The sequence below is a fragment of the Pristis pectinata genome, chromosome 33, assembly GCF_009764475.1.
Source record: "Pristis pectinata isolate sPriPec2 chromosome 33, sPriPec2.1.pri, whole genome shotgun sequence".
In the NCBI taxonomy this organism is placed as follows: Eukaryota; Metazoa; Chordata; class Chondrichthyes; order Rhinopristiformes; family Pristidae; genus Pristis; species Pristis pectinata.
In genome coordinates this window covers 12174096-12188356 of record NC_067437.1, presented here as the reverse complement: position 1 = coordinate 12188356, position 14261 = coordinate 12174096, and the positions used below count along the sequence as shown (strand labels likewise).

The following is a 14261-nucleotide window of genomic DNA, read 5'->3' as shown; positions in this document are numbered from 1 at the left end:
TGACCTTCTTTCTTTTCGTACCTCTATCCTTTGTTGATGAAGCCAGGAAACTCCTCGTTCCTGCTTTCCCCAAAGACCTGTCTGGCAGGCATGGTAGTGTAGCGGTTAGTGTAACGTTATTACAGCGCCAGCGACCCAGGTTCAATTCCGGCCTCTGTCTGTAAGGAGTTTGTATGTTCTCCCAGTGTCTGCGTGGGTTTCCTCCGGGTGCTCCGGTTTCCTCCCACATTCCAAAGACGTACGGGTTAGGAAGTTGTAGGCATGCTATGTTGGCGCCGGAAGCGTGGCGACGCTTGCGGGCTGCCTCCCAGCACACTCTACGCAAAAAGATATATTTCACTGTGTATTTCAATGTACATGTGACTAATAAAGAAATCTTATCTTTTTTGCCGCCTGTTGCGGGGCTGTAGGCATTTTCTGCCGGCTGGGAACGGGGGACTTCCGTGTGCTTTCGCTCCCCACCTCCCCACTCCTCTGAGCCACAACAGTCGGGCAGGGTGGAGCCGAGCAGAGCCGCGAGCGCTGAGCAGACTCACTCGCTCAGAGAGTCAGTGAGGCCGGCTGGCGGCCACTCTCGCCACGCCTGCTCGCTCCCCCATCCCCCACACACTGTCATCGTTCATTTCCCACTTAAGGACAGCCCGGGTTACAGACAGCTCTCAGGAACAGAATCCTGCAGTAACCTGATCGATCGTACTTCATCAAACTTGGCTTATCTACTTTGTTTTCCTTCTTCCCGAATTCCCTCTAAGGTTCCCATCCCCCTGCCGAGCTATTTTAAACCCTCCAGAATAACACTACAAGTCCCACTGCCAGGATATTGGTCCTGGTCTTGCTGCTGTGTGACCCATCTGGTTTCGTACAGTCCCAGCTGTCCCAGAAATGGCTCCAGAGCCTCAGAAACCCAAAACCTTCCCTCCTGCATCATCTCTCCACTTTAATCTGCTCTGTACATTAGCACACGGTACTGGGAGTAGTCCTGAGCTTTCTACCTTTGAGGTCCTTTTTAACTTCATTTATAGTCTCTAAATTCTACCCACAAGACTTCATTGTTCCTTCTGCCTGTATAGTTGGGACCGATATGGACCTCAGCACCTGGCTTATTAACTTCCTCTGTCAGGATGTGCTGAGCTCAGTGACATCCTGAACATTGACACTGGCAAGATCATGTACCATTACATCTGAGGGCAAACGCTTCCCCCACTTCACCGACTGTTGAATCCCCTACCACGAAGGCTCTCATTCTGCAGCCTGCTGTTGCCAATTAAACACAGCACACAATAAAACACAGCAGGCGATGACTTTGCCTAACAACTAGACTTCCTTATTAATCATAATTAGTTTAAACATCTCAAACATTCTCTACATAGTTTCAAACAAGACTCATTAACTCAGCAGGTCAGGCAGCATCTGTGGAGCGAAATGGACAGTTGATGTTTCAGGTCGAGACCCTTCAGGCACGGTAGTGTAGCGGTTGGCGTAACGCTTTACAGCTCCAGTGACCCGGGTTCAATTCCGGCCGCTGTCTGTAAGGAGTTTGTACGTTCTCCCTGTGTCTGCGTGGGTTTCCTCTGGGTGCTCCGGTTTCCTCCCACATTCCAAAGACATACGGGTTAGGAAGTGTGGGCACGCTATGTTGGCGCCAGAAGCGTGGCGACACTTGCGGGCTGGCCCCCAGAGCACTCTACACAAAAGATGCATTTCACTGTGTGTTTCGATGTACATGTGACTAATAAAGAAATCTTATCTGGACGGGATGAAGGTTCTTGACTCGAAATGTCGACTGTCCATTTCCCTCCATAGATGCTGTCTGACCCTGAGTTCCTCCGGCGTTTTGTGTGTTGCTCCAGATTTCCAGCGTCTGCAGTCCCTTTACTTTCACAACTCTTTTAGTTACGCAACTCATTCACAACTTCCAAACCCACGACCTGTATTCAGATATCAGCCACCCTCGACGAACCTGTCTGCAGTTCGATCTTGGTGAGTTCCTCTCTGAGACCCCAACTCTGGGACCTCTGCAGTGGTTGGTCTCCAGGTTCACTGCAGCAGGTCATCTCATATGGCAACTTTTTATACATTTCCTGGCATACCTTCCAAGTATTGCTCAGTTCTTTATTCCCATTTCCGCAGCTGTAATTCCAATCCTTCTCCATGTGAGTCTATGTTTCTTTAACTTCTTCAAATTCCTGCCGGTGCCATCCTGCAATTACTGCAACCATTCGGTTCCTTAATTACCAGAGTCTTGATCTGAGCTTCTGTAATCCATCAAACAATCTGCTAGAGGAACTCATTGGGTCAAGAGGCATCTGTGGGTGGAAAGGAATTGTCGACATTTCTGGAGCAACACACACAATAAGTGTTGGAGGAACTCAGCAGGTCAGGCAGCATCCATGGAGGTCAATGTTTCTGTCCTGACGTTCAGTGCTGTTGCAGGGTTTCGACCTGAAACGTTGACAGTTCCTTTCCCCCCACAGATGCTGCTCGACCCGCTGAGTCCCTCCAGCAGATTGCTTGTTGCTCCAGATCCCAGCATCTGCAGTCTCCTGCGTCTCCACTGTAAGCTATCATATGTCCTTTTCCACAGGATGCCAGGTCACAAACCCCCCCCCGCTTGCTTGTTCTGCCCTCTGTGTAGCTCAGAGTTTACAATAGGATAGCCCACAGGGCTGGAAGGCTGCATGTTCTCAATTGAGACTGAGCAGGTGTCGATTACCTGACCTTCCTTCACTGTGCCTCCTTGTTCTGTGGTTTCCAACATCACTTCCCAGGCAGCCGAGCATCCTCCCAAAGCCCGAAGGGATACTTGACACCACTCTGGCTGCTACACTACCATCCGGTACAGTTGGACCAGTTGTAGTGCTGCACTTTACTCTGTCTGCATTCCCCTGAGGACATATCACCCCCACCTGTAACCAGAAGGGAGAGTCTGTGTGAAAAGGTTCTGCTGAGTCTGAGTCTGGCTGGGTGCAGGTTTGAAGTAAGTCCAGATAGGGTTGTTCCCCCTCTAATGAAACGTCTGTGTAGCAGATAGGTTTTTACGATATTCCGACAGCATTAGAGAGACCAAGATCAGTGCTGCATCTTTACACTTTTGGAAAGGAATATTCTGAAACTGTCCTGGTGGGATTTGAACCTTGCTCTCTGGATTGTTGGTCCATAACCATGACGTTTCAAACAGTGTGCAATAGGACTGTGGAGACACAGGAGACTGCAGGTGCTGGAATCTGGAGCAACACACAGGGAGCTGGAGGAACTCAGCGGGTCAGGCAGCATCTGTGGAGGGAAATGGACAGTTGACGTTTTGGGTTGAGACCTTTCGTCTGGACTGAAAGAGGTGGCCAGTATAAAGAGGTGAGGGGAAGGGGAGGAGCAAGAGCTGGCAGGTGATGGGTGGATCCAGGTGAGGAGGGGCAATAGGTAGGTGGAGGAGGGGAAGTGGAGACAGTGACAGCGGCCGGGAGGTGAGAGGTGGAGGCGACAAAGGGCCGCAGGTGGTGGAATCTGATGGGAGAGGAAGGTGGAGCCTGGAACCAAATCAGGGAGGTGGGGGGAGGGCAGGTGGGGAACAGTGGGGGGGGGGGGGACTCAGTGGGAGGGGTGTGTGGGGGATGGGTGGGTGGAGGAGGGGAAAGGAACAGGGTGATTGGGAGACTGTAGGAAGAATTGGGTAGAACTGAGAGAAAAGGGACAGTGGTGAACTGTCTACAACTGGACTGCACTTGTTATGGAACGAGAAATCTGGGACCTGGACAAATGATCCATGAGTTCAATGTGCCCCACTGTAGCTGGTAATTTCATAAATGTGGAATAAAAGCAGGAACGTGACCAGGAAGTTCGCTAATGCCCTTCAGGAAAAGGCTGAGAGAAACGCGGTTGTCTCTTCGCTGATTCCAGCAAAGGCCAGCAAGTCGCTCTGTGGTACCAAACAAGGACAGTGTAGCGTTACAAGGATAAAACTGGACTGCAGCCTTGTGACGTGGACTGTACTGTGACTGAATACTACCTTCCCAAGGGCAACTAGGGATGGGAAATGAATTCTGCCCTTGCCAGTGATGTCCACATCCTATGAGATAAAGACCGTAGCGCTTGGGTTAATCTGAGACCTGTGCCCAATGGGATATTGCACTCACCATAACAGCTCTCTTGTGCCTACTGCTGGTGAGTAGTGGAACAGCATCTGTGCAAGGCAAGACCCAGGTGACTGTTGATTACTTAAGGTCCAACTGTGTTACAGAGTGCACAGGTCACAGCAACTTGATTCTTCTACCTGGGTCAGTAAGTGAGGAATGATGGACAGAGTGAACACATTGTTGGACAGTTTAGCTACATATCAGGGAACTCATGATCTACTGAACAGCAGTGATCTCTGCATTAAAAACAGACAATTTTGGAATTGTCAGCAGATCAGGCAGCATCTGTGGAAAGAGGAACATAGTTAACAACCCGTCAACCCGAAACGTTTACTCTGTTTCTCTCTCCACAGATGCTGCCTGACCTGCTGAATGTTTCCAGAATTTTCTTTCTTGCTTCGGACACCCAGCATCTGCAGGTTTTGTTTGATTTTCCTGAGCAGTAACTTTGCCCTGTTATATACTTCCGAGACAGACTAATTACAGCAACTGGAAACATATTACCAACACTGTCTCTGCAAAACCCTCCAAACTCACTGCAAACTGACCTCAGGGTCCTCCCCCAACATCCTCACAGAAGAAGATAAGACAAGATAAGATAAGATGAGGAGGAGTCATAGACGCATACAGCATGGAAACTAGCTAGTCCCATCCTGATAGTATATAAGATTATAAGAGACGTAGACAGAGTAGATGTTCAAATAGGTATATATTCAGGCTAGATATTCAGGGTAGATATATCTTTTTCGTGTGGTTGGGATATCAGAAACAAGAAGGCGTAGCTTAAGGTGACGGAAGGAGGTTGAAGGGGATTTGAGGGGAAAGTTTTTTACACCGAGAGTGGTTGATGTCTGGAACGTGCTGCCAGAGGAGGTGATGGACTCAGATACAATCACTGTGTTATGATGCGTTTAGGCAGACACTTCAATAGGCAAGGTATAGAGGATATGGACCTAGTGCAGGCAAATTGTAATAGTCGACCCGCGCTCTGTAAATCAATCAGACAACTGCAGAACCAAAGAACTTATGATTAATGCTTTATTCTTTTTAACGCTAGCGGGACAGAGGGATACAGAGAAAGAGTAAACTGTAACCTGAGCTCTGTACTGAACCTCACTCAAAGATTCAAATGCTAGGGTCCCTCTTTTATACTTAAAACAAAGAAGCCTACGTGCCAAGTTCCACATACCAAGCTACGTTACTTAATATTTTTTCTTAATGAAGGAAGAAGTAAATCATTATAATTATCTTTAAGCAGTCAGCGGTCCATCATATTGCAGTCTGAAGTCACAGGCAGCTCCAGGCTCCAAGGATAACTACTTATTACTTCTTTGATTTACACAAGACACCTGGACATAATGCATCTCAACTATAGTTAGCTGTGGTTAAGCCATAGCAAGCTGAACAACATTAACCCTTACATTCTCCGTTACTTTTACAAAATGGGCTTAGAGTAGATGGGCAAATAGGTCAGCATGGAGTGGAGGGATGAAGGGCCTCTTTCTGTGCTGTACGACTTCATCAGTGCGTCCCCAGCACTGAGACCCCAGTTACACTCAGTCAGGTACATTAGGGAGGGCTTGTCCTTCAAATAAGATAAGATTTCTTTATTGTACATGTACATCAAAACACACAGTGAAATGCATCTTTGCGTAAAGTGTTCTGGGGGCAGCCCGCAAGTGTTGCCACGCTTCCGGCGCCAACATAGCATGCCCACTACTTCCTAACCCCTACGTCTTTGGAATGTGGGAGGAAACCGGAGCACCCGGAGGAAACCCACGCAGACACGGAGAGAACATACAAACCCCTTACAGACAGCGGCCCTGACACCAGACTCCTGAAACATGCATTCTATTCTGAGCTCTGTCATGGGAAGAGGAAAAGACTCAAGGATTTGTCCAAAGCTTCCCTGAAGAAATGAAACATCCCTAGTAACCTCTGGGGCCGCTCAAAGTAGAGAAGGACCATCAAAAGGGTTTTGGGAACCTTGAGGCGATGCATCGTGAGCACACAGAGACCATGTGTAGTGACGGAAGGAATGACCACGTCACAAGTTACCCCCTGCCCCTTCTGACATTGCTTTGCTTTTCATATAAACATACTCAGTAGTAACCTTTACTAACCTCTTGTTTATGAAATTATAACTAAACATCTTTAAGAATTGAGTCAAGTTGAATTTATTGTCATTTGCACAAGTACATGTATTCACAGTTTCAATGAAAGACTCACTTGCAGCAGCATCACAGGCACACAGCTTTAGAGACACAACGGTCACAAGGAAAAATAAATTATACAAAAATTATACAAGAAAGAACACGATCGGAATAAAAAAAGTCAAAGTCCTTTGTAGTGCAAAGTGGCCATATTGTAGCTATACTGAGGTAGTGAATGTGCTGGTTGGTTCAAGAACTGAATGGTTGAAGGGAAGTAGCTGTTCTTGAACCTGGTGGTGTGGCACTTCAGGCTTCTGTACCTCCTGCCTGATGGTAGCTGCGAGAAGATGGTGTGGCCCAGATGGTGGGGACCTTTGATGATGGATGTTGCCTTTTAGATACTTTCAATGGTGGGGAGGGAGGTGCCTGTGATGTATTGGGCTGAGTCCACTGCTCTCTGCAGCTTCTCACGTTCCTGCGCGTTCGAATTGCCGTCCCAGGCCGTGATGCAACCAGTCAGGATACTTCCGACAGCGCATCTGTAGAAGTTTGTTCGAGTGTTCAGTGACATGCCAAATCTCCTTAACCTTCTAAGAAAGTAGAAACGCTGGCGCACCCTCCTTGTGATTCCTTCTATGTGCTGGGTCCAGGACAGGTCGTCTGATGTTAACGCTCAGGTTTTTAAAGCTCATCCATATCTAGTTACTGCTCTGAAGCTGTCCAGAAGGCAGAGTGCTTAAGATGGTCTTTAAACTTGATGACAAGCACTCTGACCGAACATCCCTGATGTTTGTGGTTGCTGAGTGCTTGAGGTTAGGAAATGAATAAAAGAATAAATGTTGCTAAATAAAAATCATGAGAATATAGTGTGAATGTTTGCAATTGATATAACAAAGGGATAGTCAATACTGGAATGTAGAGTGGAACCAGAGGGGAAATGTGGAATGAGATGGGCTGGTACTGGGCTAGGAAGCTCACAGAAACTAGATCGGGAATGACTTGAATGGTGATGCAGCTGGTGGACGAACAGAGAAGTTCATTCAGCACATGAGCACCACCTGGCTGGACCTGTCCCTCACTGTGATCAGATTCAAATTCTGGGAAATGGTGGGGAGTTGTAGTATACAGTGATAAGAAAGGGCATGGAGATAAAGAGAGAGCCAGTTACAGCAAGGTTACAAAAAAGTGGGCCAGAGTGTTCCCAAGATAAATCACAGACAGAAAGAACGAAAGATAAAAATACTGAAAGACATGATTTTGTAACACTGCCAAGTACTTTATAGTCAATAAAATACTTCCCTTTAGACATAATAAGAAAAGCTGCAATCAATTTGTGTACAGCAAGCTCTCATGAACAGCAATGAAATTAGATTAGATGAGTTTATTGTCATATACACCAGGATGCAATGAAATTCCTTGTTTGCAGGAAGCTCACAGAGTAAACACTAGACATGGTAATAATGAATGCCACAATAAACACAACAGTGAGCACAAAACAGCAGAATGGTGCAAGGATTATAGTGCAAACTGAAGTAGTACAAAAATAAATGCTGAAGTGTCAATAATGGAATAACTAAGGGAGGTAGAATTAAGAGTTAAGATAATGACCAAATCAGGTCAGGCAGCATCTGTGGAAAGAGAAACAAAGTTGACATTTCAGGTCTGAGGCCACTGGGTTGGCATGGATATGGTGGGCCGAAGGGCCTGTTTCTGCACTGTATGACCATGACTCTATGGGAAACTGTTCAATCTACGTCTCCTCTGTGCCAGAATCCAGGTCACCGTAACCTGCTGTGACCTGCCGAGTGAGGTAATACTGGGTGCGTTGGCCTGGGAGAGAACCAGTTGGTTAGCTCATCCTGCCAATAGACTTGGTGGATTTTGTGGAGAGATCATTGGTGACACCCCTCCTGTGCACTGAGGTGTTTGCTAGAAGTAGTCGAACACTCAGAAGCCATGTCGTTGCCATGTTTGACACCAGACGCCTGACATAGACTCCCAGTTCTCTCACGGGAAGACGTTACCAGGCAGATAGAGGAAAGGATTCAAGGACATGTTCAAAACCTCCATGAAAAAATGCCAAATCCTCACTGGTGTCTGGCAATCGCTGGCCCATCTCCACTGAAAGTGGAGGAGAAGCATTGAGAACCTTGAGTCGAAACATTGGGAGCACATGGGTGGCACAGTGGTTCAACAGGTAGAGCCGATGTCTCACCAGAGACCCGGGTTTAATCCTGACCTCGGATGTTTCTGCGTGTGGAGTTTGCACATTCTCCCAGTCATTGCGTGGGTTTCCTCCAGGTGCTCCGGTTTCCTCCCACATCCCAAAGACGTACGGGTTGGTAGGTTGTTTGGCTGCTGTAAATTGTCCCTAGTGTGTGGGAGAGGGGTAGAATCTGTGGGAGCTGGTGAAAATGTGAGGAGATTAAAAAATGGGGTTCAAGGAGGATTAGTGTAGATGGGTGGTTGAGGGTCGGAAGGGCAGCACAGTAGTGTAGCGGTTAGCGTAATATTATTACAGCACCAGCGACCCGGGTTCAATTCCAGCCGCTGTCTGTAAGGAGTTTGTATGTTCTCCCCGTGTCTGCGTGGGTTTCCTCCGGGTGCTCTGGTTTCCTCCCACATTCTAAAGACATACGGGTTAGGAAGTGTGGGCATGCTATGTTGGCGCCAGAAGCGTGGCGACACTTGCAGGCTGCCCCCAGAACACTCTATGCAAAAAGATGCATTTCACTGTGTGTTTCGATGTACATGTGACTAATAAAGAAATCTTACCTTATCTTACCTTATGGACTCGATGGGCTGAAGGGCCTGTATCCATGATGCACTCTCACTGTAGGAGCCATGCCAAAACAGCAGGAGGAGCGGACACCTCAGAATCAGAATCAGGTTTATTATTACTGACTTAGATGACGTGAAATTAGTTGTTTTGTGGCAGCAGTACAGTGCAAAGACATAAGATTGCCATAAATAACAAAAATAAATAAATAGTTCAAAAAGAAGGAATAACGAGGTAGTGTTCATGGGTTCAAGGACAGCTCAGAAACCTGATGGCAGAGGGGAAGAAGCTGTTTCTGAATTGAACCAACCACCCAAACCACCCCATCTGTGGGGGGTCTACAGTTCCCATATTGTCCTCGTCAGTCACCACACAACCCAGGGGATGGAAGATCGTCGTCCTCAGTCCCGAGAGAGGGGGTGACAATATAGGACACACAGCAGGGAGCCTGGCTGATGTTCCAGCCTGCCTGCCTCACTCATGCTTTCCTGACTCCTCCAACACACCCTTTAGATACCCAACAAAGTCCCGCGCTTGCTTCAACCTCTGTGCAGCTGCCTGGGGCATTCACTCCTCTGAGGGGCATCTGTGGTGACCTTGCCCTGGATGACACATAATAGGATCCCACCAGGTGTGATTATATGAATTACACACCTGTGTGGTCACATAAATGTACAGGTTTACCTGCAGTCACGCAGTCAGTAAGCAAAGCAGCTGCAGCTGGAGTGTCACCTCATCCTTTATCACATTGACCTTTGCCACATGTTAATCTCTCTCTCTCTCTCTCTCTCGCTCTCGCTCTCTCTCTCTCCTCTCCCCCCCCTCCCCCTCTCTCTCTCTGGCACACTATTCATACAGGCCTTCAGCTCCACTCAGCAGTGATTTCCCTCCCGTTATTCCCCCAATACGGCACCATGGCGCAGTGGTCGAGCAGCTGCCTCACAGCTCTAAGGACCTGGGTTCAATCCTGTCCTCGGGCGTTGTCTGTGTGGAGTTTGCACGCTCTCCCTGTGACTCTGTGGGTTTCCCCTGGGTGCTCCGGTTTCCTCCCACATCCCAACGATGTGCAGGTTGGTAGGTTAATTGGCCGCTGTAAATTGCCCTCCCCATGTGTAGGTGAGGGGTGGAATCTGGTGGGGTGGGAATGCTGGGAATGTGGGAAGAATAAGATGGGATCAGTGCAGGATTAGTGCAAATGCAGGCTTGCTGGTGACACAGACGTGGTGGGCCAAAGGGTCTGTTTCTGTGCTCTGTGACCCTACGTCCAATCAAACTCTTTCTATTCATCGCTAAGTAACCTGACAGTGAGTGGCACCACTTGTACTGAGGAGAATGCTGATCCTGGGTCCACGCATTGCACTGGAGAAAGCTAGAACGTTGACTATTCCCTCGCGAGCCATGGCCCATTGCATACACCCTCACACATGCATTATTGGGACAGAATGGGCAATTTTCTCATTGACTAAAGCCAGGAAATGAAGGAGCTGCCAAAGGTTATTTTCTCAGTTGTCCATTTTAATCCATTCTGCAGTCAAACACCTGCACCAATCTCGAAGCGTTCAGTTTGTGAAGACCCGTTGACTTAAATATTTAGGCTCTGTTCCAGGGTTTGATCACTTAACCAAGGCTTCAACCTCAATGCAGTACTGAGGGAGTGCCGCCCTGTCAGAGGGGCAGCACTGAGGGAGTGCCACACTGTCGGAGGGACAGTACTGAGGGAGTGCCACACTGTCAGAGGGGCAGTACTGAGGGAGTGCCACACTGTCGGAGGGACAGTACTGAGGGAGTGCCACACTGTCAGAGGGGCAGTACTGTTGGAGCAACCTTCATGTAATGTAGATCTTTCCTCCTGCCCCAGATATTCAGGAAGGTGGAAGAGATCCCACAATACTGGGAGACAAGTGAGAATAACATCTCTCTCTTAATCAACACCATCGAAATCAGATGTTATGGCTGCTCTGAATGCTATGTGGGATCTTGCTGAGATCAGCTGCCACACTTATGTTCATGCCCACGGTGGATCGGACCTAATTACTTCCCAGAAATCTATCATGGGTCAAGTACGTTGCAAAACTGGGTAGATGTTATTCAAGCACAAAGAAAGACTTGCATTATATGTTACATGTTACAGAACATCCCGGTGCATCAACACTCTGAAGTACTAAACTGCACTCTCTGTTGCAATGTAGGGGAAAGCCACAGACAACCTATGTACAGACAGTAACACACAGTAATCTGTTTCAGGGGTAAATGTTGGTCAGGACGTATAGATGTAAGAACACTGGCATTTCTTCTGAGGAAGGGTCCCTAGCCCGAAATGTTAACTGGTTTCTCCATCCACGGATGGATGCTGCTCGGATGGCTGAGTTCTTCCAGTGTTTCTGTTTTGGTTACTGACTTTTGTTTGCTTGTGGGGGTTTACTGCTGCAAATGGATTCCTCTCTGGCAGTGGAAGCAAGGATCTCTCTCCCATTCATGTTCCCTCAGAACACAATCCTGTTCAGCTTTGTCTGCAGTGTAAACAGAGAAAACTCTGACCTCAACAGACCCATTCTGAAATCACCCCGATTGTTTATAATTGATCCTCCTGCTTATAATTGGTATTAAAATCAGCAGTGGTCCCATCTGTATATAAAGTCCAAAGTGTGATTAGAAGGCAAACAAGTGTTCAACCCTCATGCACCTACCTCAGTCACAGAGGAGCAAAAGAGTGAGTACTATTCAATCTGCTTTTTATTTTATCATCTAAAATATACCATTGCACTGTAGTATTGATCGTGTGAAAGAAGTAAAATTGGAATTAAGAACTGAAGCCGGTGTAAACTTTCCGTGGAGCAGGAGCTAATTTAATTCTTGAAGGGTTTGCCTTCAAGTTGTCAGAGAGAGCTAAAGTTGCTCAGAATTTCAGTGACATTCCCTGTGATGTCCATAGAGGTTGGAGGTTTGAACAAATCGCGGGATCTGAAGCACAGCACTTCATATAGGGAGGGTTAAACCAGTCGCAGACCTGAAATGTTGACCATTTCTCTTTCCACAGGTGCTGTCTGACCTCCTGAGAGTTTCAGGCATTTGTTTCAGATTTCTAGTGTCAATTTTCAATAAACCAGGAGCTGTTCATTGGAGTGTATGGAACAGAGAGATCTTTGAGCGGAGGATAGTGAACAGTTGTCAAGAGCTCAGAGAAATTTACTCAATGGATGATAAAACAAAATGCATGTTGCAGAGCAACAAACAATCTGCTGGAGGAACTCAGCAGGTCGTGCAGCTCCTGTGTGGGGAAAAGGAATTGTTGACGTTTCGGCAGGGTTTTGAACCGAAATGTTGATATTTCCGTTCCACACACAGGTGCTGCTTGACCCACTGAGTTCCTCCAGCAGATTGTTTGTAGCTGCAGATTCAAGCATCTGCATTCCCTCGTCTCTCTATCGTATGGTGCAGAGTGTATTCCAGATGTACTGAGTCTGATCATTTCCTGTTGATAGGTTTACGATGAACATCACCGATTTCCTCGCCACTGGAGACGTTGCAGCTGCTCTCGCTGAATGCAGTGGTAATCTCACTCTGTTGTTGGATGTTTCATGGAATTCTGGTGCCACCTGAAGTCTGTGTAACCTGGGATCACTAATGCTAATTAATGCATCACTTCAATAATCCGCCTCGGATCTGGGAGCTCAGAATGTGGCTCAGAACCACGTGTAGCTCCCTGCAACATACTAATCCCAGACTGGTGGCTGAGTGGTTGAGTGGTAGACTCATGATCAGGGCTTAAATGTATTATATATGGGAGCATTGTCCCTGAATATCCAGCATTCAACCCCTTGCTCTGTGTACTGAAGAATTCTTCAGTTTGCTTACTTACACTGAGGGAGGCCATTCAAATTGGTAAATTGGTTTATCACTGTCACGTGTACTGAGGTACAGTGAAGAACTTTGTTTTGCATGCCATCCATACAGATCATTTTGTCACATCCGTGCATCGAGGTAGTACAAGGGAAAACAATAACGGAATGCAGAATAAAATGTTACAGTTATAGAGAAAGTGCAGTGCAGGTGGACAATAAGGTGCAAGGGTCAAAGCAAGGTAGATTGTGAGGTCAAAGATCCATCTTATTGTACCAGGGGACCGTTCAATTATAACAGCGGGATAGAAGCTGTCCTTGAGCCTGGTGGTACATGCTTTCAGGCTTTTGTATCTTCTGCCCAGTGAGAGGGGGAGAAGAGACAATGTTCGGGGTGGGTGGATCTTTGATGCCAGCTCCTAGCAGGACGATCCCATTTCCTTTCTCCTTATTTCCCTGTAGCTCTGCAACTCATTCTCCCTCTCACCGGCCCAGCCATTCTCCTGTGATTCATTTTGCCATTTACCTACACTAGGGGTAGTTTACAGTGGCCAATTTGCCTACCAGCACATTTTTGGGGTGTGGGATGAAATCCACCTGGTCACAGGGTGAAGGTGCAGACTCCATAGAAACAGTACCGGAGGTTGGAATCCAACCTGGATCCCTGGATTGGTGAGGCAGTAGCACTACCCGCTGCACTGCCAATTCTAAACTCCGAGCACCTCAAACACGCAGTGAACATTCCACAAATGCGCTTTGTTAATAGCTCTGCCCTCTTCCAGATCCAGGCTCCTTCCATCTCAAGAAATTTTCCAAAACCTCTGGTCTTGCCAAGAAATCTACCGAAGAGATCACAAAAATCTTCGCCATTCTCGATGACGACCAAAGTGGCTTCATAGAGAAGAGCGAGCTCAAGTAGGCAATTCCTCATTCCTCTCTAAGCATTGACATGAAATCACAAGAGAGGAAGAATAGAAGTGCGGAATATTGTTTAAATCATGTGAGGTCACTAATAAAGTTCAGGATGTACAAGAAAACACAAGGTGCAGAAAAGGTTCACCAGGATGTTGCCTGGATTGGACAGTATTAGACCATAAGACCATAAGACCATCAGATAAAGGAGCAGAAGTCAGCCATTCAGCCCATCGAGTCTGCTCCGCCATTCTATCATGAGCTGATCCATTCTCCCATTTAGCCCCACTCCCCCTTATTAGCTATAAGGAGAGGCTGGACAAACTTGGATTGTTTTCTCTGGAGAATCAGAGACTGAGGGCTGCCCTGAGAGAAGTATATAAAAACATGAGAGGCACAGATAGGGTAGACAGTCAGAATCTTTTTTCCAGAGAGAAATGTCAAATAC

General features: G+C 47.2%; 1 protein-coding gene across 1 annotated transcript in view; it reads left to right on the top strand.

The window, feature by feature from the left end:
• The window catches only part of LOC127585420 (parvalbumin, thymic-like), a 30065-nt gene that overhangs the window by 11815 nt on the left and 3989 nt on the right, over positions 1–14261 (top strand). Inside the window, exons 2-3 of the mRNA XM_052042844.1 lie at positions 12545–12612; positions 13684–13816. Of these exons, the coding sequence (XP_051898804.1) occupies positions 12545–12612; positions 13684–13816 (201 nt within the window). The remainder of the gene's footprint in view (positions 1–12544; positions 12613–13683; positions 13817–14261) is intronic.